The sequence below is a fragment of the Tigriopus californicus genome, chromosome 9 (genome assembly GCF_007210705.1).
Source record: "Tigriopus californicus strain San Diego chromosome 9, Tcal_SD_v2.1, whole genome shotgun sequence".
Lineage (NCBI taxonomy): Eukaryota > Metazoa > Arthropoda > Copepoda > Harpacticoida > Harpacticidae > Tigriopus > Tigriopus californicus.
In genome coordinates, this window is record NC_081448.1 from 77,816 (window position 1) to 95,584 (window position 17,769).

Consider the following 17,769-nt stretch of genomic DNA (forward strand, 5'->3'; position numbering starts at 1 on the left):
AAGACTTACTTGAAGACTTTGTTTTGTTCTTCTGATACTTGCCATGCTTTGCGTGCTTCAGCATTCAGGGTCTCTAGTTAGGAAATCCCTAATCCGTCACCAGCCAAACACATTCTTCTCGTAACATTTAGAAGGGAAAAGGGAAGACATGTTGATAGTCTTCTTGGACGGAATTTTAGGTGGTGGATGCCATCAAAGCTGATCGGGTTCAAGCCAGTCTGCGTCGAGGGTCCCCATCAATCAACCAGTCCCAAAAGCGATCAAAGAAAACCATCGAGGGGGACTCCTACCATGACATTGCAGGACGAGCTTGGACACCCACCAGTGCCCTCGAATCCATGACTAAGAACTGGGAACAGGCATCGCCATCCCAAATGCCTGCCAAGATCACGGCCGACGGGACGGACACGGATCCAGTCCCGTTTGTTCCTATGCCAGGGCAGAACTCAGCACTCTCCAGTCGAAGAAGTAGCTTGAAATCCTCGATTATGGAACTGGATCCAGTGGGGCGAGCCGAAACGCCCGGACCAGCACATTCCAACGATCCTTTGGCTGCACTTGCTCCAAAACCAGGTTTCCATTTTGTTCATAGTATTTGACTTTGAAAGATTATTCGTCAAGTTTGGCCATTCGAGTAGCAATGGAACAACAAGTGCTTTTTTCGTCTACGTAGATTGGGTTCATCTTTTCCATAGTGGAAAAAGATGAACAGCTCTGCCAAATCAAAGTCAAACAGCCAATGAAATTGAGATACAGTTAGCAATTTGAATCTAAATTTTCTCCTAAGGGGTCGTGGGTTCAAACCTCGGTGCCGGAAGTAAACCCTTTAAATTGCTAAAAAAATACATTTCCAATAACAGAAAGGAAGTTCGCACAAAAACAGAGAAACAAACCTGAAGATCTGAACAGGTGGGGACTATAAAATAATTTGGACTAGGGGATCAATGCAACCAAGGCTGTTAAACTACGTCTTCTGTTTTTAGTCGGGTTCTGTTTATTTAGTGGGCATTAATGTGACCAACATATTTCTAGCTTTACTTTGACTTTCTCCCTCTGTGTGATACAAATTGTTGTTATACTTTCCTAGGTGTAATCGTCACTCAGCCTCTGGACAAAGAACGAAGCCCATCTCCTTTACCTGCCGAGGATGTGACCAAACTCAAGGCTCCTGATGAAAAGATTTGGAACCTCTTACCGGTAAGGCCTATCAGACCAAGCTCTGAGAAGAACTAGAATAAGAATGGCCTGTTCATCGGCATTTCTACGTTTTTGCGACACTCTGTCTAGGCTCCCACTCCTACACGATTTGTTGGCAAAATGCATGCTGTCCTGACCACTCCACGGCGGAAATCTAAATCTGCAGAAGCACCTCAGGAATCGTTGTCCATTGGCTCAATGGGTGAAGTTATGGTCCCCGCAACGACTGAACTAAGGGAAAGCGAAGAGCTGGATCAGGTTGGAGAGTTACTTCATTCCTCATCGAAGGACCCAAGCTCGCCCAGCCGATCTGCATTTGGTCATGACAGTGAGGACGAGGAGATCATAAAGAAAACTGAGGGCATCAAGAAATATTCCAACTCAAGCTCCCGTTCCTTGGAACAGGGCCCGGGGGTCACAACATCCGCTCGATTCTTGTCCAAAATGAAAGGCCGCAAGATTGGATCAACCGACATCAATAACGACAAAATGGGTGAGGTCGGGGGTAAAATAAGGTAAGCCCGAAAGTCACGTCACGTCGCCAATAAAAGCCCAAATGAGTTGTTGGCTCCTCTGAGCATGAACCGCTAGAATTTGGATTGGGATGTCTGGGTGTAGAATTGTCATTTCTACTAATATAGTCAACGCATTGCCTACTTCTGCATAAGAAACTGGTCTCAGGTCGCTCCAAGCCCATCTTTCAATTTTCACCTCAATCAAGCGACTGGATCAAAAGTTATGCCCCTCTCAAAGCTCGCAAAATAACCCTGCACATAATGAATGGCCTAGCCCTCTTGAGGTCATTGAATACCAGAAGAGTTGAATACCTCATTCGTTCGGTGATGAGTTATTTCGTGAGCTTTGAGAAAGCATAACTTTTGACCCGAGATTCATGGTTGTAATGACCACCTGGAGCTAGACTCACTTGAGGGAAAATGGAGAGGGTTCACTCGCTTCCAAATTGTTAATTTTGGACCCTAGCATCCCCGTCCATATTGCAGTTGTTCATGCGCTTTTGGGCATGTTTCAGTTCCGCTTTGTCCAAACGAAACGCTTGGAAGAGCACCATTCAGGCCTCGAAAGAAGACACCCAATCAATGAAAGGATCCGCCAGATTCAGTCTCAAGCGAATGACATCGACTTTGAGCACCAACCAAACCCCAAGCGGGGGTGGATGGAAGAAGTTCAACCCTACACTAGCCGTTGGGGCGGCCTCTTTAGCTTTTGGCAATCGAGGCCATGCCTCAAAACCGTCTCGTTTGCGCGAATCATTTAAAGCGACTAATTGGACCGATGGATCCAGAACCATTGGCAAGACCCGGGTGCAGCTGTTCAGGAAATCGAGCACTAATGTGCTCCAAGGGTTTGGAATTGCGCAATTATCTCATGTCGACAAGGAGAGCCAAAGGGTTCCTGGAATGAAGAGAGGCTTCTCTCTGATGGAGAAAAAGGATGGTGGGTCTGATTCCGGGATATCACATCCATCTTGGGTTCCCCCCACAAACAATGACTCTGAACCAGGTGAAGGAGCATCTGCCAAGGATGAGAACATCTTTAAATCAGGTCAGGTGTTGGCAAAAACCGGATTCTTGCGCAAAAAGGCCGAGACGCGCCTTCAGGAGAGTTCAGAGCAAACTCGAGCCGGGAGTCCAGACGTGTCGTTGGGCTCAATCACCTCTCTTGTCAAAGGGATTCCAACCACCTCGAAACTAGTGAGCAAATTGCACTCCATGCGAGCACAGCAAGACGGAGAGATGGGCGATCCGGACGATAAATGGGATTGGATGACAGGCGTACCCACTTCCATTCGATTCTTGGTGAAATCCTGGAAAACCATCGACCGGGGACCAGGTGGCATCATTACGGACGCACCCAATAAACTGACTCAAGCTCGAGATGTTCCCGACTTCAGTGCCACCGTCAACATGCTCACTGTTTTGGCCAAGGTGAGACGTTTGCCCTGACAAACCACGCCTGTTTTGAGAGTACGTGCACCTTAGTGGACATTATTACATCAAAGAGGTTGGCTAATATTTTCCAGGCCGATATGAAATTAAAGGCCCAGAGCCGTGACGATCGGGAGGAAGAAGATTCGCAGGAAGTGGAAAAGAGGCGGGGCAGTCGACGGAAGTCTTCTATTCGACGCCCATCTTACGTGGTTGTCACACCAAGGGGTGACGAAGTGCCAAATAAACAAGTCCAAAGAGATTCGTTAACGACAAGACCTTTGTCTAGGGGTTCTTCGCTAAGGACTGACTCTGATCCCTTGGTATGTGCCTAATCTAAATCAATGTCTAAACCGAAAGCCTTCTCTGGGACGCACCTCTCAGCTACAACAGTAGGAGGGTCGGCATATGGACTAGTTAGTATGTTTTTATAGTAGCTTGATGAGGTTAGGGCCTAAAAGCGGGCTTCTATTTTGGGTTGAGGAAACCAAACACGGAAGAAGTTTACTGGAAACGGTTTCTAATGACTACAGTTCTGCGTAAAAAATGATAAATTGTACCAAATGTATCTGAAATATTTTGCAATTTTGGGGCATTTTTAAATATTTTCATATTTTTGTCGAATTTTCACAAAATTGGCGGTTTTGTTTCAAACAATTTTAACTTTTAATGTCAACATGTTTCAGTAATGAACATCGATATTGAAGCTTGGCGTAATTGAACGAAAATTATCCTATGTTCATGGTTGAAGGAGCCAACATTTTCATTTTTCTGCCCTCGAAAATAAGAAAAAAAAATTGAAATTTTACACACATTTGGATGAAAGGGGACAAAGGTGCCCATAAATGAAACGCCCACCCTACTTTACCTATAACACCCGTCTCACCTTAACTGGTTTCTTTTAACCAGCTGAGCACAATCGAGTTGTTCAGTTTTGATCGTAATTGTACTACTCAGTTCCAAAAGCTGCCTCCTTTTTCCCAAGCAACTTAGTTGCGTCTTGAGTTATAATACGTTATCAACTCATTATTCATTGGACCTTCATAAAGAGTTCAAGAGTTTCTTTCAGGTTTCAATTTTATTTCGAGGTCTATACATCATACAACAAAGAGAATTGGTGTAATGATTTTGTTATCAAATTTTTCCTTGCACCTCTAACTGGAAATTTTACTGAAGCCCACGGTGTACTATTATATACCACGTTTAATGTTGAAAAAGGTCATTCGAAGAAAATGAAAGAGGTGAATGGTCACTTTTATAGACGATATTTTATTTCCCCGTAGACTCAAGAAGCCTGAAGGTGATGCGTTTCTGACCCAATTACTCGGACCATTACGACTGGTTGAGACAGACACCATTTCGAAATGGAATGTGGACAAAGCCATCCAAGAGGAGACCGGGGTCAACCTTTCTTCATGAAACTGGAGGATTGCGATTGACATCAAATGACAACGCGTTAGACGTGCAAATTCAAACCATTCCACAAAGTCATTTTCGAAAGTTTTTTTTGTTTTACCTCACATGATGTGACTCATATCACGTTTCCAAACTGGGTTACTGAATAAAGTCTTCGAGAAAAAAAGTTTTTGAACCAGAGAATGTTTGACTAGTTTTGCTTGAAAACACGGCAAAGACATACGTGGTACCTTGTGTAGTCCTAAAATCTGTGGTGCAATCATAACTGCAATCAAATTTGCTTGTAATAAAGATAGATTACATTGGAACTCAATCCAAAAGGAAGCAACTACTAAAAACATTGGCATTCGAAAGCCGAAAAGACATTATTATGAAACGGATCCACGGTCACTCGACGCAAGAAAGCTCGACATAAGAAAGCTCGGCATATCGAGGAACTCGTTACGTCGACACGGTGCTTATCATGCTTTTAGGTAAATTTCAACTTTTGTCTCAATACTTTTGAAGGTGGTGTTTGACATCAATCAACAAAACTAGGGGAATGTTCCCCAGGGTTCCATCTTAGGGCCCCTCCTTTTTATAAATATCGTCGCCCCGCTTCAAAAGTTTCCTATTAATGCCAGTCTCTCTTCTTATGCTGACGATACAAGGTTGATTTCTGGTAGGAATGGGCGAGATTCCTCTAGCCTTGCCAAAGGACCTAGAAATAAATCTACTCTAGGGTAGCTGAGAGTAATATGGCCCTGAACGGACTGAAATTCCGCTCAATAACCTCCGGGTCAACTCCTTTAAATACTCCACCCGTAGATAATGGAGGAAAAGATATTGAGCAGATCTCATCTATGAAAGATTTAGGTGTAGTCCTCCAAAATAATGGAACGTTCGATAAGCATATCCAGTTGAAGGTGAGTAAAGCTTTTCAAATGTGTGGTTGGATATATCGCACGTTTAAGTCCAGAGATAGCATCACGATGCTAACTCTGTACAAGTCGATTGTTCAGCCACATCTTGAATATGCTTCACCTATTTGGGCTCCAATGAGTTCAGCAGGTTTGCAAAAGGCCGAACAAGTCAAAGATGTTTCACTAGGAACATCCACAGGAATGAGAGAGCTCTCGTACTGGGACAGGCTAGAAAATTGGGACTGTACAGTGTTCAGAGAAGGTACGAAAGGTATCTGATACTGTACGTCTTCAAAAGCATCCATGAGCTCTGCCCAACCAGGGTTTAGGTCAATTCTAGTGACCCGTAGAGGGTTAATGTGCGTTTTGAGAGCACCTTCAAGCCCTCCAGAATCCAGGCTAGTCCGAGCAATGAAGTCCACATCTCTTCTTTCTCGGGCTCCTTCATTATTTAATTTGCTTCCCTCTAATATTCGTGGGGAATACGTGGGCCTTGTTGATCCTGTGCATCTTTCAAGTCACACTTGGACAACTTTTTAGATAGCAGTCCAGATCAACCCTACATACAAGGACTAGCGCGGTCTGCCAACTAAAATTCGTTGGTAGACCAAATATCATATAAAGATTGAAAGGTTATAAGTAGACGAATTATAACATTTCACTTTGATAGTACTGCGGATTACATTCCCTGTAGCGGTTAGAAAAGCCGTGAAAAAACAAACCAAAAAAAAAAAGAAACTCTGACCAATTTTTCAAATCAAAATACGTGATCAACCCTAAATTCCTGATCCTCAAACTCTAATTCGTTGATGGATCTAATATAACGTGAATGAAAAATCAAGTAAAATTAATACCATGTTCCGCTTTGAAGTGCTGGAGGTCCCATTCCCAGTAGCGGTAAGGAAGGCCGCAAAAACCAACCTCTTAATGGAATGCCTCAATGTTTTTGAACAAATGATAATGTAATATTTAATATAAGTAGCTGCTTTTATTTACTTGGACTTTAGTAACGGTGTCGGAAAATTTGACTGGAGAACATTCGACCCAGGAAAGCTCACTACGTCGGTGAAGTTGGCTAGAGAAAACTTTAAAGACTAATACGGGACACATTAACATACCTGGAAGATCCACTCATTGGAGAGGTTGACATCTCGAAAAACTCTATAATTTGAAACCTTTCCCAGACTGGTTTTGATGATCTGACCATGGAGCTTGGTGTTAGGGCCAAACCTCAAATCATATTTCATACGTGAAACAGAGATGCCTTATCTTGTCCATTTCGAAGTTCCTACAATCTAAGGAACTCTAATTGAATCTCAGTACTAAGTGACGAACTCTGCAATTTGCCTTGTTATGATGCGCTGATGCGCGACTCAAATAAAATGTGGTTTATCTATCCAGCATAACTTTTTTCAATTATACCGCGGAGTCCTGATCTTTCTTTCTGTACTCAAGTTCACCTTTGTCTTTCCCTGTTTTTAGATTCAGAACTTAGCACTGATCTAAGTTGTAAGACTAATAAAAGGGGATTTAGAAGGCTCAAGTTAAGGCTCATTTTGAGCCCTAGACTTAGATTTATTCTTAGATAAAATGAAAGGGCTCATTGTTCTCCTGTTTTGAAAAAAGGCTTCTATGGGCCCTGAATATGGCTTTCAATTAGTTTTGAGTTGATTTAGGGTTGACAGGATATATAGAAAATCTATGGTTGACAGAGGCCTTCACTTTTATTTACAGGTCAGTGGCCGAGCACTTTTGCGTCATAGCAGTGATGCCATTGGGCTAGACTACTTTGGATCGAAATCATGCTACGATTTGTCCATGGCCGATCATCTACGGTATGTGATGCAAATCCCCATGTTGCGATATGTTCTGGCATAACAAAATACTCTAACCTGGAAAGGACATGCGATAGATGGCATTCGGAATGGCATGGATGATCTAAACAGGCCAACTCCAGTGCCAGGGAATTAAAGTCAGCAAGCCTGATTGCAGAACAAAAACCTAAGGGAACAGAAGAAAAGAAAGAAAGACAGAACGACAGAGCGACGGATGAAGAAACCTGAAGACGGAGAGGAAGGAAGAGAGAGAGAGAGAGAGCGAACAGAGACCAAACCCTTAGACGCCACGCCCCCCCCCCATTTATCCATCCCACGGTGCATGTGGGTGTGTTCGTGATCTATCTTTAGATCGCCTACCGCCTTCGAGTTTATTCTCTTGACTGTGTTGGCCCACGGGTCCTAGCTCTCTTCTCTTCCTCAGTCCAAGGCTTTGGAGTCTGCCACGGCCTCTCCGACCTCTCCGACCTCTCCGATCTACCAGCCAGTCTGAACTTGGTGAAAAGTGTTGTCTGCGGAGACGGCCATTCACCCATCGGCATATTAATTGGCGTTGGTTTTAGTGAGTGTTGGCTGAAGGGGTGCTAATGATCGCCATTGCCTAGGTCCATCGTTGAGCTGAGGATTGATTGGGGGCGTGTTTCTCCTGGTCCCGAGTGTCTCTCTTGCACGTCCTCTGATTTCGTAGTCGCTTTTGATGTTGAGACAAGTCTTGGATTGTATGATGGGCAACTGTCTGAAAGCCTCAGGGGCGGATGATGTGTCCCTCTTGCGCGAGGGGGCCCAGCCCAATCCCACCTCGGACCCGCACCCATCAGGCACGCGCGCCCATGACTCCCTACCTCAAGCCGATTCCGAGATCGAGCATCAGGTAAATCCACTCCATTCACGCCCACTGCTCACTTAACCGGAACCCGCGCATATCATTTTTGGACCGCCGTGTTTTGTGCGGGAACTCAATGGACCCGACGCCTCATTTGGGCTTCCGGCAATCTCACCTGACCAAAGTTCAAACCTATGGGGAGAGGTCGAGTAATCATCTGTTTGGAATAAGAACAGTTCGAATTATTACCAAGGCGTGGCGGTTCATGCCCCAAGTCCTTAATCGGAGTCCCACTTTTGAGGGCATCTTCCGATCTGTCAAACCTGTCTGTCTAGAAATTAAACCGGCAGCTTGACTATTGCAGAGCTCCGGTGGTGGGGGCGGTGGGGGCGTTGGTGGAGGAGGGGCGCATATCTATTATCCGTCTCCGAACGTGTCCCGCCCCGCCAATCAATTGACCGAGGAGGAACAAGTCAAGATTGCCCAACGCCTGGGTCTCATTCAGCATTTGCCCGTGGGCGAGTATGATGGGAGCAAAAAGAACCGAGAGTAAGTGCCAATCTCAGACCCATTGTTGAATCAAACACATTCCCGATCATACGACCAGTCGCTCAATCGGTGCCAGCGACACGCCCATGGAACGGGCTCAAGGACTCATCTCTACGGTCGATGGCTGTTATCAATTTCATGGTGTCTCGTATTCAACGAAACTTGAAGGCTTCATTTATTTATTTCCAAATGACCCTTGCTGGAGAACTCGATTGGAATACTAGAATACTAGAGGTTCCGGCGCTTTTGAAATGGCAAATCTTGAGTAATGTAAACTTTTAATGTCGAACGTGTTTTCTCAAACCCATTGACAAGGTCACTTCGTCCTCTCTCTGGATTGAGACTGGAACCATGGATCAGCTCGTCATGCCTAAATAAGGCTTAATCGCAATAGTATGCTTGCCTTGAGACCTGGGTTTCTTCTGCATCTCAGCATGCAACACGGAGGTAGCTTATGGTGGTTACCCAGTGTGAAAATGCCCTCAGCAATGGAGTAAGTGGATTTTCGTACTGGGCAACTCAACTCCCTATGCCTGACCCGTGGTTCTGTGATATTCCTTAACATCTTTGCGCAATTTTCAAGCAGTGATTGAAGTCTTCAAGTCTCGTCACTTTCACGTTGATGTTTTGAGATCGAAAGGACCCAGATGGGCACAGAGTCGAGTCAGTTGGTTTTGAAGATTTGAATCCTATTCACATGTTGCCTTCTAGATGTGTGATATGTATGATTGAATTTGTGATTGGTGATCGCATTCGCTACTTGCCTTGTCTCCACATTTACCACACGGATTGCATCGATGATTGGCTCATGCGGTCTTTTACTTGCCCTTCGTGCATGGAGCCCGTTGATGCGGCGCTTCTGGTCACTTACGAGACTCATTGATGACGAGGCTGCTACCGACTGATCACGATCACTGCTTGAGGAGGGAACGCTGAGGGCCGCAAAAGAGCATTAGTATGATAATTCCATCGTCATCGGCGGCTTCTTCTCCTACTTCTTCTTTTTGCTTCATACAATTTGAGTAGGTTACACGCTTTCCCTGTTAAAATCCGAGGGTGGGAGTGGGAGTTAGGTAAGGAAAGGCTCCATTTTTGTCATCTCTCGCCTCACCCCCTCGTGTACTAGAACCAACAAACCACACCCCAAAATGACCCGATTGGAGGAAGTCAAGTTCTTTGTTTAAAAAAGAAGAAGCTTGCACCGCCTTAATTTCGTTCCATCTGATTCATTCTTGTTCCTCCCTTGTTGATACATTCGAAACAATTGGCATTCATTGTCTCTTCATTGTCATACCTTTCCACGTCTAATATTGTTATACATTTCATTCTAAACTCAAATCCCTGTTACGTCTTTATTTGCTTGAACGGGCCAGAGGCGATTGTATCTGGTTATTACCCCAACCCTTTCGGTTGATTTCTCTGTTTATTACTACTTTATTCCAAAAAAGAACGTGGCTCACGTATCTTGTAAAATGAAAAAAAAACAAGAAAAGTCGCTAAATTGTCTTCTTTCCAAAGCCTGGCTTTGAGTGTATAGACTTGCTTGTATTCATCAAATATTGGGCTCTAATCAAATGTTTTGTTCTTTTAGCCACGCTTTTGTGAACTTAAATGTGTCATCTGTAAGCAAGAACATTTTGGTCCTTGTTTTGTAACTGAATCTTGTACTATTTTTTCAACATGGAAATTCATGCGAGGAAGCGTAATACTAGTAGTACCACTTGTTCTCGATCACTCGACAAGACAACCTACGTACACACTGTAGAGAGTAGAGACCCTCTCGATTTGGCCTTTTTGCACGCGCTTCAAAGACGATGGGAACACTGCGATCCTCTTGAAACACCCTCCTCCCTCTCCGATCAATCACGTTGTCCATGAACAGCTTGCATATGAAATAATAATTGCCATAACGACCATACTGATAATATACAAATAACTTGTGAAACACCCATCAAAATTTGTCGTCATGAACATATTGACTCGTTTTGGCAATGATAACTTGTTAATTCGTGGTTCTACGATTATGACACATCCGGGAATTGACGCGAGACGCTTCCCAAATCAGAGGAATCCTCGGTCATCTGTTTCTTGGCAAAAGACAAGAACACTTGCTCCAACGTGGTTTGAGACACCGAATAATCTTCCACGTCTGACAATCGAGATTTCAGATCTTCCATCACGCGAAAAAGTTGCTCCCACGTGGTGTTCGTATCGCCAATATGAAAGTGGATGTAGTCCTTACGGAGAGGAATGCAAAAGTGGCTTCATTAGTGATGGCGTTCCTTGCCTACGTAGCTACTCATACGTACCTTTTCCTACTGAAATCACTCGCTACCCACTCACCTTGTGCTCGTCCTTGATACTGGTTCCACTCAAAGCTGTCTGGAGAATTTTTTTGACTTGCTCCGTGGAATTCTGACTCTCCTCCTCCGACAGGTGTTTGGTATTCATTTTGAGCAAAATTGTGAAGCCTTGAGCAAACTTGTTCTTCAAGTGAGTGGATTGCCCCAAGCATTGGAACTGTCCGTTGACCATAATTGCGAGGCGATTGCAAAGAGCTTCACACTCTTCCATACTAAGAGAGGCAAAGAAAGTGGATTCAATATGTTCATAGGGTTGATGGAGAAATCAATGGAGAAATCGAATACTTAGATTGATGTCGAGCCGAGCTTACCTGTGGGAGGTGAGGATCACCGATTGGCCGTTCCTCTGAATGGTAGTGATGACATCCCAAAGTTTCCTTCGAGCTACAGGATCGACCCCACTCGTAGGCTCGTCCAAAAATATCACTTGAGGATCCCCAATTAATGCCATGGCCACGTTCAACTTTCTCTTGTTCCCCCCGCTGTATCGGCCACATTGACGGTCTTTATAAATGTCGATTTCTGAAACGAGATCCAACATATATGTACGAGTCCCTTTCTGTGGCTCCGCGCCAAATTGGTCGGAGCAAGTTGATACGGGGGAGTGAAGTGAGGGGAATGCATTTGAGACGATTTGCCGTGACTTACGCAAGAAGCGCATCCACTTCTGGATTTCCTCTGCCGTCTGGCTTTTAGGGATGCCGCGTAAGGCAGCAAAAAGTTCCAACATTTCTTGTCCCGTCAAAACCTCGATGATCGAGTCAAATTGCGGGCAATATCCGATCTGCTGCAAAAACTCGCGCCTTTGATATTTGAGAGACTTTCCCAAGAGAAAGGCCTGACCTTCATCCACGCTTTCAGCGCCAGTCAGCATCCTGCAAGGTACATTAAACGTTCATGTGAGGCTATTCAGCACCTTCATTATCCCGCTCTCGATCATGGAGAGGCATATCAACAACATGTGGAGAACGAACTTGAAAGTGGTGGTTTTGCCAGCTCCATTGATGCCTAAAAGGCCAAAGCACTCGCCGTGGTGAACTCCAAAACTCAGGCCGTCCACTGCGGTGAAGACACCGAATTGTTTCTTCAGCTGGTGAACCATCAAGGCATCCTTTTGAACGGCAGAAATGTCCAGCAAATTCTGCATTCGGTCTTGCTCATGCATCACATCCTCGTCCAAGGCCGGTGACCTTCGGCCATTGGGATTATGATGTCTTTGGGCGAAGAATTGCTGCCAAGATTGATGGACCTTCGACACAATGCCCAACTCCAAGGCCACGAGCAATGCAAAATAGAAGACCAAATTGGCAGTGAGGATGAGGAGATCGACGTTGATGCCGGTCAACGAATCCCACGTGTACACCGTGTTCTTGGTATGGCAAGGCGGGGCCTGAGAGAGAATCGCCATTGGATGCTTCAATCTATCGAACGATGAGTCACTTAATAAGAGAGTACCGTTATTTCAATGGGACCGAATGGAAAAGTCTGTCCACAGATGGCAATGCCAGGGTCCTCTACGTAGGGAAGTTGACAGCATTGGGCGTAGTTTTTGTTGGCTTCCGGAATAAGAGTCTCGGGGCGAGTAGCGAACATCGTTCACCAAGCTGTCAAGGTGTCCGTCTTGATGCCAATGTCGCACAAGTTGTTTTTCTCTTGGATCTAGAAAGAACATAAGGTTAACGAATCGTGATGTCAACTCAAGGGACAACCACCACGAATCCCCAGGCCTCACTTGAACCAACGCCATGATCGATCTGGACATGGGAAAAGCGGGAAAGAGGGTGAAGATGTAACGGATCACATCGGAAGCAATGACCAGACCTCTGGTGTCATTGTAGTCCCCAAAGAAACGGAGGATCCAAACCCCGGTGGGACCAATGGCCCCGGATAGAACGTTCAAAATGATGAGCAGAGCAAATCCCGAGGCTGCGGATTCGCAGGTGTAGCTGAACACGTACGCCATGGGGACCGAGCCCAAACCAAAGAGTCCAATCAAGAGCAACGTCACTCCTACAAAGCAAGCAACCGACCACGTTGAGTCGTTTAAGAGCTTGCCAAATGTCTAAAGAGTATTTCGATTTTCGATTTCAAAATTACCAGCCGCTTCACCAGCGAGAAACGTTTGCTCTCGGTCCAAGCCAAAGATGATGGCCATCATGATGATCATGCCCACTATGTACAGAAGGAAATCCCACAGGATATTGGAAAGCCAAAATATGGCCGGGTGCAATCCGGTCATGAGTTGGACCTGTTTGGCACCGGACACTCTCTCCAGAAGCGGAAAGATGACAAAAGCGGCTATGAGGACACCCATGCCTTGGGGCAAAGCCACGCCATACGCAAACACGTATGGAGAGATGAACTCCTGGGAGAGTATTTCGAAGCGCCACTGTAAAGATAGAACAGGACGATTGTGCGTAGGGAGACTTTCGCTTCATGCCGATGCCATCCAAGTCACCTTCAGATTCAGGGGCAGGGGATGGGAGCCCGTGGTTATGGTGTGACTGGGAGTGGAATTCTGCTCCAAATAGGTCAACAAGGTGTTGCTCAGCAGATTCTTGGCCAAGGGTCTTGCGTGATTGGGTACCGAGTTGTACACGGAGTCTAATGTCAGGATCTTGGCCGTGAGGGATGAGCAATCGTCACCAAAATAAAACTCCGGCATAGGCTGGCGAAGTTTCGAAAATTTGAGTCAGGAATATGTCACTGAGGAAATTGAATGCCAGCTTACCTTGAAGTCCGCTGCGAGGATGTATCGGCCACGATATTCGGCAATATTTTCTTGTCCTCCTTGTAAGATGGTCTCCGTCAAGTTGTTGGCTTCAATGATTTCTGCTCCGGAAAATACCAAGGACTTGAAAGTCGTAGACAAAGCCCGAGCTTCTGGAATGTCCTTGGATCCAGAGGCGAAAACGATGGGTTCGGGGTAATTGGACATATCGAATTCCCGAGGCTTGAATTTGGCCAAAGGTGTCTTGGTGTCGTTGACCACGAGTTGGCAAATTAGACCGTACAATGAGGGAATGAGCATCTAACAGAAAGACAGTTGATCAGTACCTAAGTGATACTCTCTTCTAAGTAGACTGCATTCTAGTTTACCATGATGATGTAAAGGATTTTCCTCCGCCACGTGTAAATAATCCTTTTCTTGAGGAGGCCTCCTAATTCCCGGTGTCGCAGAGATCGACCCGTTAGCCGGGGTTTTGTGGTCAAACTCTTCGCACTTGATGTTGCTTGGTCCCTATCATCAGCGAGGTCAATATCCACCATTTCTTGGGAATCCTCCGTGTACTCACTCATTTGACCCACCCTGGGAAAAGAGTCATGCTCATTTTTTAGTTTAGTTTGTCCCGCGTCTCGTTGGTCCCTCATGAGATTGCGAGTCTGGAACATTACTTGAGAAAGACGTCTTCCATGGTTGTCACTGACAGGCCAAAATTGAGGACACCCAATCGGTCCTTTTCGTCGTTCAAAGCTCCAAAGAGTTGCGGAAACTTCGAGGACTGGTCATCTGGGAGTTGGAAAATGAGCTCTCCGCTGGCTTGACCTTTCAGCTCGGCTTCGCTGATATGAGCGCGAATGAACTCTCTGGCTTCGGCAATGTTGCATTTCGGTCCCCTGGACATGGTCAGAGAATATCCGTTTCCGAATCGTCGCTTCAAGAACATGGGAGAGCCCGAGCACTTGATTTGTCCAGCACTCATTATCAAGATTCGATCACCTAGAGTCGGGAATGGTCGACATGTGTGTGAGAACCATAACGGCGGCAAATGAATTGATTCTTTGAGTCTGGCATTTACCCAACACATCAGCTTCTTCCATGAAATGCGTGGTGAGAAGAATCGTCCGGTGCCGCTTTTCCAATTGCAAGAGGTCCCAAATTCCTCGTCGTGCTTCCGGGTCCATGCCCGACGTGGGCTCATCCAGCATGACGACTTGCGAATTTCCGATGAGGGCAATCCCTAGATTCACTTTCCGTTTCATCCCGCCAGAGAGATTGCTGGATAATTCGTTGGTTTTGGCCTCCAAATTGAGGAACTTGATGTATTTGGCTGCATCCAGATTGGCTTCCCTCCGAGAAAGGCCCTTGAGCTAGAGGGTCAACAGGTCTATCGTTGTCTTGGTCAGGATACATGTAGGGCAACATCCAAAGATACTTACCATTCCAAAAAATAGTAAATGCTCCCTGACATTCAGGTCGGTGAACAGCATGTTATGTTGAGGACAGAGTCCTAAATGTTGTCGAATTCGATCCATTTGACTAGCAATATCACACCCAAAGATGGTCGCTTGTCCACCAGTCATTGAGTACATACCTAACCGGGAAAAGTTTTTTTTTTTGTTATTATTTTCGTGATTAATTGGTCGATTTTCTATTGTACTATGTACATAAATGTGAGCCCTCTACATACCCGTGAGAACAGACATCGTGGTTGTTTTTCCGGCGCCATTGTGTCCCAAAAGTGCTGTGATTTGGCCCGTGAAGGCGCTAAAACTGACGCCATTGACTGCAGTAAAAGGGGCGCCTGCGGTGACAGATCATCAACTTCAATTCTGTCCCTATTTCGTTTAACAAATTGTGACTACTGCTTCACCTGTGAGCGATCGAAACGTCTTCATGAGTTTGCTCACTCGAATGCCTGGATCCCCTTGAGGCTCATCTTCAATCATGTCATCACAAGCATTGTCCGGAGGGTTCTTGCCCAGATCCATGGAACCACCCTTGTTTTGACTAGGAAACCAATAACTTTTCTAAAGTACAAGTACGGAGCGAAACATCTTCAATATGATTTCCAATTTGAACTCGACTTTACAAACCATGAGACGCTAAATACTCACTTGAAACGGAAAGTACCATTTTTTTTCCACGCCATATTTTCCTGGAAGCACGGCATCCACGTACCAAATGATGAGACCGTAGATGAGCATATCGGCCAAGAGCATGGCCCATACCACACCCATTGTCATCGGATCTGAAGGTTCCGGCCTAGGTTAGGAAAAAGAAGAAGAGGTCAAGAAATGAAATTGAGGTAGTCACCTACGAGTAAATGTCTTCACAAGGTGGTGAGTGATGATACTTGCCTGTCAAACAAGGTGTTCCATTGGAGACCCGAGCCTTTGCCCTCCTCAATTGTGAGGATCTTGATCCCCCACCACAGTCCCACATTGGGCATGATGGCCAAAGCCATTTTTGACCCGAAGGCCATGGTCATGTAGACTTCGTCGTTGATGCTGGTGGCTGGGCCAATGAAGGTCAGCACGTGAACAATGACTCCAGTGGCCAAGGCCAGATTGGCTAGAGATAATAAGTATTTCGTGTTCACGATGGACAAAAGAAAGCACAATAGTAACTAGCCTCATAGGCCGGGTACTATGTCATGAATTATGTGCAAGACTGAGTTGAACCACTCACGACTATCGAAGAAGGTGGAAATGGCAAAGAGCATCAGAATCAGGGGCATGGCGTAAATGAGGAAGAAGATGAAGATCATAAACGGATCGGAGTAATCGAAGACACGCCCAGTGTCCGGCTTCCACTCCACACACACCAGGAGCACTATGATCAGGATCGTGATGAGCGACGTGATAATGGCGTTCAAGAACCAGGACACCCAATGCATCCAGCTGGGTAGGCCCATAAGTTTCATCAACTCCTAGGTCAATCACAACCAGTTCCGTTCAATCAGGGTCAGCCCCGTAACACATGTACGTATGTGCGTGCACATGGGCTCTGAATTATGTTCTCAGAGATTCCTTCCAAGATGAATTGTTACATCTTACCTTTACTCCGGTTTGTTTTTCGTGGACAATTCGCTTCATAAGAGGTGGGACGATGAAGCAGAAACTCAGAATCGTGAACATCGGAAGCATAAATCCCAAGAAGATGGCCACATTGTTTTCCAAATAGGCGGGGTAAGGCATGATCTGTTCGCTCGGCATCTGCAAGAGGATGAAAATCAAACTCCACTCAAGCACGAGATGATGGATGATGCACCGTGGGGTGTAAGAGGGCTTACAAACGGTAGGCGACAAAGGTCCCGAGTAGTGTTGGGCAGGAGGGGTTGTTTCGACGCGATTTCCATGTAGGCCAGGTCGATCAGGTTTTGGAACTTGACAATCTCATCATAGGACGAAGCTTCAAATATGTAGAATTCATGAACCTTCTACACTCGCTACTCAAGAGGAACTTGGGCTCCACCCTGGGATGACTTACCCGCATATCCTGGTCCTGAAAGCTGGAAGATGGGAAACACAAGATTGGTCTCCAGATTGGAGTATTCGGGCTCAAAGCGCATGGTGTAGTGCAAATCAGGGACTTGGCCATCGGGACCGTAGTCAAAATCTGGCCGAAACACGACTCCACCGTAGAACTCGCCGTTGTAAAGATCCATGTTGGCCTGATATTGTTCACTCTCCTTCAAAATGTCGGCTTCGCTCTCTCGATACTCAATAACTGTAAGGCAAAGATCATTGTCAATCATCTCGCAATCGGTCTAAAGGGACCAACCATACAACATGTTCAGAAGGCTGCACGAAAATGTACACTTTTCGCAGAAAGTCGAGTCGCAAGGTTTTATTTTTCGCTTACGTACGGACACTTTGCACTGGCCTTGAATGGTGAGCAAGACCAAAAGCCCTAAAAATGAGACTATCTTGCCTCAGGGTAGTAGCCCTCGAGTAATGTTAGAGCTTCTATTTTTCAAAAGGTTTCATTTCACTATGTTACCCCAGGTTTGA

At 45.6% G+C, this 17,769-nt stretch overlaps 3 protein-coding genes across 3 annotated transcripts in view; 2 read left to right on the forward strand and 1 right to left on the reverse strand.

Annotated features, from left to right (window-relative positions):
- The window catches only part of LOC131887512 (uncharacterized), a 6,275-nt gene extending 1,834 nt beyond the window's left edge, over positions 1-4,441 (forward strand). The window contains exons 2-7 of the mRNA XM_059236147.1: positions 180-573; positions 1,088-1,197; positions 1,288-1,712; positions 2,228-3,143; positions 3,239-3,466; positions 4,427-4,441. Coding sequence (XP_059092130.1) covers positions 180-573; positions 1,088-1,197; positions 1,288-1,712; positions 2,228-3,143; positions 3,239-3,466; positions 4,427-4,441 — 2,088 coding nt within the window. The remainder of the gene's footprint in view (positions 1-179; positions 574-1,087; positions 1,198-1,287; positions 1,713-2,227; positions 3,144-3,238; positions 3,467-4,426) is intronic.
- A 3,402-nt stretch (positions 4,442-7,843) lies between these two features.
- LOC131886369 (RING finger protein 11-like) lies at positions 7,844-10,158 on the forward strand (the record flags this gene model as incomplete). Its single annotated transcript, XM_059234671.1, is given in 3 exon segments — positions 7,844-8,167; positions 8,484-8,668; positions 9,380-10,158. Coding segments are annotated over 3 exon segments (531 nt in total). The 3' UTR covers positions 9,552-10,158.
- Positions 10,159-10,545: 387 nt separating this feature from the next.
- The window catches only part of LOC131886587 (retinal-specific phospholipid-transporting ATPase ABCA4-like), a 7,431-nt gene continuing 207 nt past the window's right edge, over positions 10,546-17,769 (reverse strand). Inside the window, 22 exon segments of the mRNA XM_059234962.1 lie at positions 10,546-10,905; positions 11,012-11,243; positions 11,343-11,553; positions 11,680-11,906; positions 12,006-12,421; positions 12,487-12,690; positions 12,764-13,041; positions 13,129-13,420; positions 13,490-13,699; positions 13,763-14,062; positions 14,131-14,341; positions 14,428-14,752; positions 14,832-15,123; positions 15,193-15,347; positions 15,444-15,557; positions 15,627-15,783; positions 15,871-16,018; positions 16,114-16,327; positions 16,445-16,685; positions 16,813-16,971; positions 17,049-17,167; positions 17,246-17,525. Of these exon segments, the coding sequence (XP_059090945.1) occupies positions 10,690-10,905; positions 11,012-11,243; positions 11,343-11,553; positions 11,680-11,906; positions 12,006-12,421; positions 12,487-12,690; positions 12,764-13,041; positions 13,129-13,420; positions 13,490-13,699; positions 13,763-14,062; positions 14,131-14,341; positions 14,428-14,752; positions 14,832-15,123; positions 15,193-15,347; positions 15,444-15,557; positions 15,627-15,783; positions 15,871-16,018; positions 16,114-16,327; positions 16,445-16,685; positions 16,813-16,971; positions 17,049-17,167; positions 17,246-17,525 (5,001 nt within the window). The 3' untranslated portion in view covers positions 10,546-10,689.